Source organism: Hibiscus syriacus, unplaced genomic scaffold, assembly GCF_006381635.1.
Source record: "Hibiscus syriacus cultivar Baekdansim isolate YM2019G1 unplaced genomic scaffold, ASM638163v2 tig00005465_pilon, whole genome shotgun sequence".
Taxonomy (NCBI): domain Eukaryota; kingdom Viridiplantae; phylum Streptophyta; class Magnoliopsida; order Malvales; family Malvaceae; genus Hibiscus; species Hibiscus syriacus.
In genome coordinates, this window is record NW_024062059.1 from 705,001 (window position 1) to 717,224 (window position 12,224).

The 12,224-nt window shown below is 33.6% G+C and overlaps 1 protein-coding gene across 1 annotated transcript in view; it reads right to left on the bottom strand.

Annotated features, from left to right (window-relative positions):
* The window catches only part of LOC120199772 (probable terpene synthase 9), a 7,340-nt gene extending 6,853 nt beyond the window's left edge, over positions 1–487 (bottom strand). The window contains 2 exon segments of the mRNA XM_039200788.1: positions 1–220; positions 311–487. The exon segment at positions 1–220 is cut by the window's left edge and continues 33 nt beyond it. Of these exon segments, the coding sequence (XP_039056719.1) occupies positions 1–220; positions 311–439 (349 nt within the window). The 5' untranslated portion in view covers positions 440–487.
* Between the last annotated feature and the right edge of the window lie 11,737 nt (positions 488–12,224).

Below are 12,224 nucleotides of genomic sequence, written 5' to 3' on the forward strand. Positions count from 1 at the left end.
TCCGGAGCATCAATGAAGTCGTATAAAGATCATCGATCGCAGGTTTGCTCGAGATTACATTATCTAAAGCATCATCGATCTCTTTGCCAAAATGGTAGCTCACCCCTAACCTCTGCATCGAGTCGATTAGTTTCAATGTGGAACAAGGGTCTTTATCATATTCCAACAAATTTCTGGCCTCTTTCTTCAAGTCCTCTAATTTAGCTCCATGAACCTCATACTGCAGGCACAAAAAAATTAGTTAAAGATGAAAAGATGGCAATAGAAGTCAACAAAGTTAACACATATATGATGAGAAATGAGGAATTACCGAGAATGGAGTGGTCAAGGATTCAATGAGTGCCGCCTCCCAAACACTAGGGTGGTAATTAGCGGAGCGACGCTGCTCGGGATGTCGAGAAGACAAGTTCGATTTGATTGCGGAACGACGTAGTACCATTAATCGGCCTAGCCTTGTCCATGGTGAAACCAAGTTTTTGGAGTACTCAGTTACAATAGTAGAAGAAAAGGTGCAGGGAGAAGAAGCCAACAGTTTTTCCATGTAGGATTAATGTTGTAGCCTAGAGGAAACACGTTGCCCTTTCCCTTAAGTAAAAGGTTTAATAAAAAAAAATGTTCAAAATAGACCGCCTTTTTTCAGAGTGGTGACTAATTTTTTTCCCGATAAATCTAGGTATCTAATATTAGTATATTAGAAATGTTATCCATTTAAGTGTCTCAACCATAATGACCGTTAAAAAAGCCCGTTAAGTGACACGTGACGTATTTTAAAAATTTGTTATAGAATAAAAAAAATTAAAATTAAAATTTTAAAAAACCCCATAATTTTGGAAAATCTTAAAAAAATCCACAAAACTTTGAAAAAACTAATTTCAATCCCTATACCCACGCTGACTGCCACCCTTTGCCGCCATTGTTGTCGATCGAAACTCTTTCATCCAATCACCTGATGACCTAGCCACCCAACAAACCCCTAATCGATGAACGACAATCCAAATCACAATATTGAGGCAACTAGGCGACTCCGATAGCACTATGACGGCAATGATTATGACGTCTGATTAGGGAGATGGCAAGGACGATAACAACGACGATGGCCGGAAAGGGAGGTAAGATAGGAGTTAGATTAGGGGTTTGAGATTTTAAAGTATTTGGGGCTTATTTTTTTGTAATTTAAGAAAAAAAATAGAGTTTTTAAAATATAATAATATTTTTAAATATATTTTTTTAATTATCTAATACGACATGTGTCACTTAACGATCTTTTTGGCGCCGATATGGATAAAACACTTAAAATAGTTATGTTTTTAACGTTAAACATCTATATTGACCGTAAAAAATAGTTTAGACATCTCTTTATTTAAAGGGTATAATTTAGACATTTTTCTTTATTTTAAGACTAAATAGAAATCACAAACAGTGGATTCTAAGTATTAATCACTGTTACTAACCTATTTATTAAAATTTCATTGAAAATAAAGATTCGGTTTTCATCAACAAATCATTAATTTACTTTGGTGTTCAATAAAACTATTGGACCTAACTTCATGCATGCAACTAACACGAGTTTAGTGTTGGAAATTTGAGGTCCGCAAAGCGCAGGGAAACAAAGTTGGACTTGAAATAATTAAGCATGTGCGCAGTTCCATATTGGTAGGAGACAAAGGACCCCATTCAATGTTGGTTAGGTATTTGAAAGTGAATACACCGTTTTTTTTGCCGGGTGGAGAGAAAAACCAATACGACTTAAATAAAGGTTGGTTTTAGGAGTACGCACATCCCTAAGGCCGACAAGTCGGTTTTGAAGTATTTTTTAAATGTATTTTGTGAAACGTGGGATTCGTCACGAATTATTTTAAGGTGCGATGGTAACACCTTAAAACTGGGTAATTTAATAAAATACCAAGTTTAGGGTTAACAAAAATCAAAAAACACGTTCGGGACTTAGTTATGCATGAGAAAGGGTTAGCACCCCACAGCTCCTGAAGGTTGGTACCTAATTGATTGTCCTATATTTAAGAATTAGAAATTTGAAATTAGAAATTTGAAGTTTGAAGTTTTATTTAATTTAAAAATCACTATGGACGCAAAGTTGAAGAGGGTGCTCGTTTATTAAAGTCAATAATATTTACTCGTAGCGTGAATGTGGGAGATCAATTATTGTGTGCAATAATCGAACATTGCCTCGAGATTTTAAAAAATGAAGGGTTTAGTCGGATTCAAACCAATCCGGATTCAGAGTCGACCATTTCTTCTGGCACTTGATCTGAACTTTCATAGCCTCCTCTCGCTTTCCTTCTATCGAGCTATTTCATTTCCACCATACCCGATCGCTTTACTTTCCATCATTGAAGTCAGAGTGTGAGATTGAGCCTTCCGAATGAAAAAAACAAAAAAAGTGCTTAGTTTCGTTGGAAAAGCCATGATCCAAAGGAGTTAGCCTGTAACATCCCAAATTACGGGTTAGTGACCAAATTGTAAAATTTCAAAATTTGGTGATTAAAGTATAATAGTTGAATAGTTAAATGATTTAATTGGGGATATTTCCTGAAAGTTGTTAATAATTATCCAAATAATTAAAGGGCAAAATGGTCATTTATCATGAAAGATATTTTTATCCCCTTTAATAGGAGATAAAAACGTGGGAAGATGAAAACATTTCATCTTCTTCCTTTCTTCTTCTCCAACCGTGGAGGCTAGGCAAAGGTGAGTTTTCTAATTTGTTGATTATTTATTGAATTAAAGGTTGGGTTTTGATCATTAGATGATAATTAAGCTTAAGGAAAGCTTAATTTGTTCTAAAACAACAAGATGAAAGGTATATGAGAGATTAAAGATTTTGAGTTCTTGAATGAAATCTTGAAATAGAGTTGATAAGTTGAATTTGAAGTTGAATTTGACTTGTCATCTATGAGAATAAGAAGTTAGAAGTGTTAGAATTAAGTTTGAATAACATGAAAAATTTGGTATGATTATTGATTTCTATATGGAGAATAGAATTTTGAGGTTTAAGATGAAATAAATGGATATAAAGTAGTTTAAGTATGTATATTTGAGTTAAGAATATAAAAGGGGATGAAATGTGAAGAATTGAAGTGGAAATAGAGAATTTTCGTGCAATGAACAGTGATTTCTGGGCTTGAACGGAAATTCCAGATTGTGCAGGGGGAACAGATTCCCCCCTAAAGAAAAAAATATGGAGTTTTGGGCTTAAGTTATTAACATCAAGTGTAAGGTTTAGGCTTCTGATAATTGTTTTGAAATGTTATATTTATGTAGATATTGAGCCTAAACAAGTTCCGAAATAATCAAATGATTAGGATCGAATCAAAGCAAGGCTAAGGTGAGTTCAATTTAATTGTACTTATGCTATCGAAAACATTGGCTTGTGATGAGCCAGTGACGGAGTTACTATAGTAAGAAGTGACTCCTAAAATGTTATATGATTGATATGATTCTTATGAGTGCATTTTAGTTTATAGGATTATAATGAATTGGATTTGCGATGAGTCTATTTCCAATAGTTATAGTGTATGGAGAATTGATTATAAGGATGTGAATGACATGAAATGTATGTATACTTGATTATATAAACTGATATGTGTTTATATGTGATATGTGATTTATGTGATATACCATATGTGAAAATAAAATATGAACTATAGGAAAGGATTATATGAGTATGTGAAAAAGATGATTCAAAGTATATGTGACATACGATTATGAAATCATATGAAAAGTGACATGAATTACATGAAAGTAAACTACGTGAATACATGCACTTGTGATACATGTGATATGATATGAGATACGGGTACACATACATGTGGTATGTGACAGAAGAGAAAGAACAAGTGATATGAAATGCATAAATGATAGTGCCCATGTTATATGATACGAGAGCTATAGGTATAGTTGGCATGCCAAGAGTCGAGGGTCTATGCGGTCCTTCGAGACAAATTCTACGTGGTCCTTCGGGACATATATGTATTCTTTGGAGCATGTATGAGGTCTTTTGAGACACTTACTTGTTTCTTGGTATATGTATATGATTCTTAAGGAATTTATATGTGGTCCTTATGGACAATCTTATATGGCACTACAGTGCATTTCTACATGGCACTTCGGTGCAATTTATACGAGCTGTGGTGACAGCATCTGTGCACAACCTCGGTGTACTCACATACCTTAAGTTCTCAATAGTGTACATGGGCTAACAAAGAAATTTAATAAGTATACTGAATATGATATGTATATGTGAATGGTTATATGGAATAGATCACATGATTTATGTAATGGTGTATTGCTTGGTTAATGCATGATACGTTATGTATAAGGTGGTTAAATTATAAGGATTAATGATAATGAATATGAAATGTTAAACGTGTTGATAAGGATATATGTGGATGTGGGTATATGTTATAGAAATGATATATGTTTGTATATGATATGATCGTAATAAATGTTCATGCATTTGATATGAATTATATGATATTAAGAGTATTTCTTTATGAAATGTTTTATGGTTTCCATTATATGTTTTTATGCCTCACTAAGTCATCGACTTAGCGTGTGATTGTTTCACACGTAGGTTTGGAAAGCGAAAAGAGAAGTAAAGAGGAACAAGACAGATCAGTTCTCCTTACCGAAGATCATATCAGAAATATATATCGAATTACATGTATTTTGTTAGAAACAATTTAGTTGATATGTATTAAATTAAAAAGATATGTATTGGATACGCTCTGATCAAGTTTTGAAATGTTTTAAATGTATATATGTAAATGGAAATTTTGTATAATGATGAACGTTTTAAATTTTATGAGTTTTATACATGTTTACGAAAGTACTGTAGCAGGGGTATCGGTTCCCCTCTTATAATCTGGAAAATTTTAACATCCGGGTACTGTAGTAGGTACTGTTCACGGTATTATTAATCAGTGTTCATGCGGTACTGTTCATACCATATTTTACTGTTCATAAATACATTTTTTACTCAAACTTTTATAACAAACACAATTCAACAATATATGATCGTATTTTCTTAAAATGAGTTCAAATGTTTTGATATTTTGTAAGAATATCGTTTTTAAAAGTCAATGTGACATCTCGGACTCGTATTCGGTTCGGGTACGGGTTGGGGTGCTACATAGCCGAAGAGGTCTGAACGTCTCGAGCGTGTTAGAGAGAAAAGCGTGCAGGCTCAAGCTTGATATATTGTCTTGTTCATAGGTGGCTTCATGTTATGCTCACATTCAGTTTTCTGTGTGTGCTCGTCTAATTAAAGCAGCTAGGGGTCTTAGTGACGATAGAAAGATGCTCTACTTTCCACCGGGAAGGTTGGCCAACTTACTAGCTTGCTTAAGCCTAGCATAAGGCTTTCTTTATTGCGCCTTCATTGCTTGACAGTTTTCTTTCTTCTACAAAAGAAAATATAGATAGATACATCTTTGAAGGGGTCATATGATTGATTGCTTTTTCACTGTCGAGCAGGCATAACTAGTTACTTTACTCTTTCTATAGCCCCCGACCTGACTTTCATGTCAACACTAGTAGTTTAACTCATCACTACCTCGTAAGGGCGTTGAGAATTATTTTTGCTTTTATTGTTCAAAATTCTTTAAAAAAGTCTTAAAATAACCCTTGCATAGTTTACGAATTCTGCGGGGTAGTCTTCTGGACCAGAACTTTTTCTTTTCTGTGGTTAGATATTTGCTTCTTATTGGCGCTATGGCCAGCATTTGCCCTTCTCATTATTTTATTTCGTGGGCTTGGACGACCTAACTGGGCTCATGTTCTGCTTTATTTCTCCAAGCCTATATAGTATGTACGGCTACTGAAAATAGAAGGCGCCAATCTATAGACCTTGGTCCCTAACTCATTTCGCTGAGATTCTTAGGCCCAGACCCCCACGACTATTATTGTTCTTGGTCTACCCGTTGTGATTGAATCACTAACCGCAGTTGTGCTAGTGGGTTGAAGGTTTTCATTTGACATTAGAGTCGTTATTGAAGGAATTACTAGGGAACTCTCAATTTCTTTTTCAAGAGTAGGTTCTTTGGCACTAAGCCTTTACCTTGAGTCTTCCCCTGTCAGGTAACCCGCTTATAATCAAACTTATAGAATGAAGCTATGCCTCGCCCCTTGGGTCAATCCACTTCAACTCTGGAATTCCGTTAGACAAGACAGTCGATCAGATACTGGGCTAATGTTCGTTGACGTAAAAGTAAATGGACAGGTTGGCGAACGCTTGTAGATCTGACCCCTCAACTCAAGGCGAACGCTCTGAACTACCTATGAACATTTTCCTTTCGCCCCTCGGCTACGAGGCATTTACCTCATCCTGATCCCGAGGAGAGGTTGCCAACCGTTTGATGGGCTTAAAACTAGATTATGCTAGTCAACTCATTATTCTCTTGTGGTCCACCATTCAGATTGGTAGTCTGTCCACTAAAGCTATGCATCGCCAGCCTGCCCGTTAAGTTTTTAACGGTGGAATACCAAAATAAAACAAAAACTAAACATTAGGTATAGTTTTGAAAAAAATTTAAAAGTTTATGTACTAAAACGGGCCAAAATTAATAGTTTAAGTACTAAATGCATAGTTTGCCCAATATTATAAAATCATATTAAATCATATGCACAATAAAAGATTATCAAATGAAATTAATTTATCTTCAAATCATATATTAAAATAGATTAAATCATAAAGAACACACATAGCACGAGTTTTGATCATCCAGGTGTACGTATATAGAAGGTTGGGTTGAAGCAGCCTTGTTCGTCAAGCCATTGATGATCAACAAATAGAAGCTACGGCGTTCAAAATTTACATCAATTCAATGATAATAATGATGAAGATGAAAACATCAAGTTTCAAATGGATGGTGGATGGTCATGGAAATTACCTTGGATGTCAACAATAGTAAATTTGTTTATTTTGACCATAGAGAACAAATATTATAAATTATTGTATTTGAATATATATTATTCTTGTGGCATATAGGGATCGCAACGGGTCAGGTTTTTATCAATTCGATCCGTCTTGCAAATATGTATCCTCCCCTCGAATTTGACCCGATCCGAAAAGATATATCTTCCACCCAATCCTACCTAAATTTTTAGGATATAAATTTGATCCGAATCGATCCGACTCGGTATAAAATAAGGATTTAATTAAAAATAATAATATTTTTTTTAAAGAAAATTACATTACTATTCTCGGGTCGGATCGGAGTTTTTTCATCTTCCATCCGAACTCGACATTACCTCGTCCCTTAAAAATTTCGACCATATTCGATCCTAACCTGATTGGAAAAAAAAAGTTCAATCCTATTGAATTGAGTCGAATTAAGTTAAACTGTCATCTCTATCTTATTATATTTAATCTAATAAAATTAAGTGAGAATATGAATGAAATCAAATCTTTGAATAATATGGAGTGTTTTTCTATTACAATTGGTCGTTAATGTTAGGCGATAGCCGAACGAGACAAGTAACGCTGACCGACGTGATTGACCTACACAAGCCAAACCCAGAGTCCACCATCACCGACGTGTTTTACACCAAAAATCACGTGACAAGCCCAACTGCCAATTAAACAAAAGAACACTCATTTAGAAAGAATAAATGATAAATTACATTAGAGACTCTTAAATTATACTTAAATAATTATTTTAAACATGTGACTTTTAAAAATTGTAGAATTATTGTTAAATTATATTAAAATATGATAAAATTATTAAAATTTATTAAATAATATTTAAATTTTATTGAATTATTATAAAATTTATTGAAATTGTACAATTATTGTAATATTACAGTGATTAAATTATGATAAGCTAATCAATTAAATGATTATTTTATATAGTTTTTAAAATTTAATATCTAAAACAACTATTTAAATATAATTCAATAATCTCTTATCTATATTACCTAATAATAAAACCCCAATATATCGCCAATTTCCATTGACAGGCAAGGTTGTTCACGGCTTTTGAGAGGTTTGTCGGTTGTTTAGGGTTGTTTTCGGAGCAGTTTAGTTCGGATCCTACGAGATGGTGCTCAATTCGACTTTTCGTACGATTTCTGGCTCGACAAATTGGGCCCTTTAATTAGCTATTATGGCCCTCAAGGGGAGGTTCCTCCTCCAGGTATTACTGTTAATGCTAAAGGAGAGTGGGACTGGTCTTACATCACAGCTCACTTGCCTGAATCGGTGAAATTATTTTTAGATGCTCGACCCCAATTATTGAAGGGGTCCGGACATGGTGGGGTGGAAGCATGTCGCCAAGCGGTGTTTTTCGATAGCCTCGGCGTATAATATAAGAATGCATTTGGATACTGGAGCCTCGATATCCCCTTGGGATATGATTCGCACTTTTCAGGAGCTCCCACGTGTGAAAATGCTCTTGTGGAGTGTGAGAAAGAAGACATAGTGACAAGAAGATGAACGGAAGATAAATGGCAGTGAATGAAGATGAAAAGCCGTGAAAGAGACAACTCTGTTTGCTAAATGTGAAGAAATGAATTACAAAAAATGCTCGAGTCTTTAACTCATTACAAACAGTAATTATATAACACCACTAAACCAAGTTTAACAACTTGATCTAACAAGCTAACCAACCTTTAATAAACTCAATTAATTTTGACTAAGCCAATACCAACTAATTATATTCTATTATATTATATTTCTAACATTCTTCCTGCTTCTTCTTCTTGATCTTCTTGGGAAAAAACATGGCATTCAGAAGAAAAATAGTGTCTTCTTCTTTTTCCTTCATTCACCTTGCTTCTTCACCCTTCTTGAAATTCACCTTGTGATTTGAGAGTTGATCGAACAATGTTACAAGCCTAGTGAGTTGTAAATGTGAGCTAGAATTTATGTACATTGAACAATTTTTTCGTTGAAAGAAGCTTTCTTCAGCTTTTATTTTCTTCAAGAGTTTTTTTTTTCTCTCTTGTTCTTCATCTTTACTGTCATTCTTCTTCATTTATTCGGACAATCTTTTTGTTGGAAGCAAGGCGATTAAGCTACAAGCTCCCGAGTGTAATCTGAAGCCTTTCTTGGGCAAGAAAACTATAATACCTCAACCCGTACCCGACCCGGATACGAGTCCGAAATGCCACATTGACTTTTCAAAACTTGTCTCTTGTATAAAATCATGAAAATCTAACTTTCATTAAATAAAATTCTTTATTTTACATAAAATTAAAATGATTTGTATTTCAAAACTTATCAGAGCATATTCAATACAACTCTTTTAGTACATGCCAACTAAATAAAACCAAATACATATAATTCATAAATTCTTTTCTGATCTGAACTTTGTAAATGAGTGATTGACCTGTCTTGCTCCTCTTAGCTCCTCTTCTTGCTTCTCGGAATCCTACGTGTGAAACATTCTCACGCTAAGTCTATGACTTAGTGAGGTATCGATAAACTTAAATATAACATTTCATCACTCATTCCTACTATGCACACTTCATGTAATCACATTCAACTATAATACACATTATGCATTAACAATAAATATCTATATATACCTATAATCCCATTATCCTCGTTATTCTTCATGTAATCATATATATAATCTTATTAATTAATCAACACACACATCATCACATAACTCATATTATGCATTTCACATAATGAACATATGCATACATATACATCATCACATCATCTACGTTTATATACTATTACTTATAGAGTTCATAACACTTCTCAAGTATTTACTCATAACATATCATATAAATTCAATTTATTTCCTTATAATCCAATATATCAATTCATCATAAACTATGACATTAACTCATGTAACATTGCAATATATTCAACCCATACTCATGTCAAACTACACAATTATATAAAAATCATATTACTTCTTATTTATATTATATCTTTATTGGCCCATGTACATTGTGGAGAACTAAATATATGTGAGTCTATTGAGGTTGTGCATTAATGTTGTCACCACAGCTCGTATAAATTCCCACTAGGGGTACTGAATGTTTGTCCCGAAGGACCACTGTAAATCCCTCGACTCTTGGCATGCCAACTATACCTCTAGCTCTCAATTTCTATACATGGGCATAATCATTTATTTTTATCGCATATTCACAAGTACACCTTGATCACTTACATATCACTTGACTTTGTATCACATATCTCGTATGATCTTTCATTTGATTTCAAAGTTTATAATTATTCACTTATGTCTTCTCATAAACGTATGCTTTTATCCCTTCTTGTCATATTGTTCACACTACGATATTTCACATTCATTATATCATATAGCTTTTACCACATATTAATATAGACACTTAACATTTCAGTCATACTCATAACTTTCATGTTTATACATTCTCTTATGCTCATATCATATATCTTGTAACAATGATTAAATTATCACTGATATCATTATTCTCATTTAATCATATAGATCATTCATATTAGTTCATATGGCTTATCACACTACATGTATTCACATAAATCATGTCACATACCATAACATATATCACATATACTCCGATCAAACACATGTATATAATCATAAACTCATGCATTCTAATATAGAAACTAGACTTGTCGCAAGTATTAGTTCCATTAAAACTCGTATAAAAATCTAATAAGCACTCACCTGGCCTTACTAGTCAATATTGATCTCTTATCATTCCTCAATCGATCTTACTTACCCAATGTTCCGGAACTTGTCTAGGCTCGATATCTGTCTAAATATAATATTTAAGGCAATTATCAGATGCCTAAACCTTTTAATTTAATATTGATAGCTTAAACGAATTTAATGAACCATAATTCACTTATCGAAATTACCATGCATCGATGCCTTCCAGTGTGCATCGATGCATCTATAAAATTATTCTTAGTGCATCGGTACACATTTATAGTGCATCGATGCACCTTCCCAGAATAGTCTATTTTTACCTGAAAATTATCAACACTTCACCCAATTTTCCAGTATGAAGCCCTAGTTATGCTACCAAACTTAACTATGATCACTTTAACCAACTTCTATCATTCCAACACCTTATTTTCTTTCATATATTTCCCAAATCCTTAAAACCAAGAATCTTACCACATTTTCCATGTTATCCAAACTTAATTCTAATTCTTATAACTTCTTATTCTCAAAGATGACAAGTCAAATTCGACTTCCAAATTCATTTAAACATTATATTTCAATAATTCACTTAAAAACTCCTTTTATTTAATCTCTCATAACTTCTTCATTCTTTGATTTTAAGATGACTTAAGTTTTCCTTAAGCTTAAGTATCACCTAAGGTTCAAAACCTTCTCTTAAAATCAACAAATAATCAGTTACCCAGAAAACTTACGTTTTCTTTTAGCTCTCACGTATGAGGAAGAAAGATGGAGAATAAGAAAACTCTGGAATCAACTGGGCCTTTCTTTCCTCTTCTACATGAGTTAATTCCTTATAAAGGAATTATAAAAATCTTCCTTGCAAAATGACCATACTACCCTTATTATTTTCAAACTTCATTATTAAATCCAACATCAAAATTCTCCAATTAAATCTCTGAACTTTTAACTTATTTCAAAATTGAGCATTAAGTTTTCAAAATTTGCATTTAAGTCACTGACCCATCTTTTGGGATGTTACAAAAACACTCTATTTTGTCTGGTTAAGGAGAACAAGGTTGTTAAACTCTTGACTCTCCCCAGATATTTTCTACTATGGACACTTAGCTGTTAAGCTTCAAGTTCCAACTACCTTGGAGAAGAAGCAACATATAACGAAGAATACAAATTGTCAACAATTAAGCGAGCAATGCAATGCCATAATATCCATTTCCAGCATTTAACAGCAGTTTACAGCCCACTCATATCTCAGCTTCCAGAAACAAGCCACTAACAATGAGTGAACTACAATTCCATAGCATTTTCCAGAAACATGAAGATAAACAAAACCAGTGCCAAGAACAACCCAAAACTATCACTAGATGACAAACATTGAAGTAACTATACTATCCAAAGCAACACAAAAGATCAACCCAAAAACGATGTGTTATTTAACAATTCGCATGAATAGAAATAACAACTAGACCTCAACGCTTAACCCCTTTAAGAGAGGGAAATCCTGTAGAGACAACAATTGCATTAGAAAGCAAGCAACGAACCTGCAATTCAACAAATTCCATTGAAAACCATTCTGTTGTGTATGCAAACTATGCCGAAGTG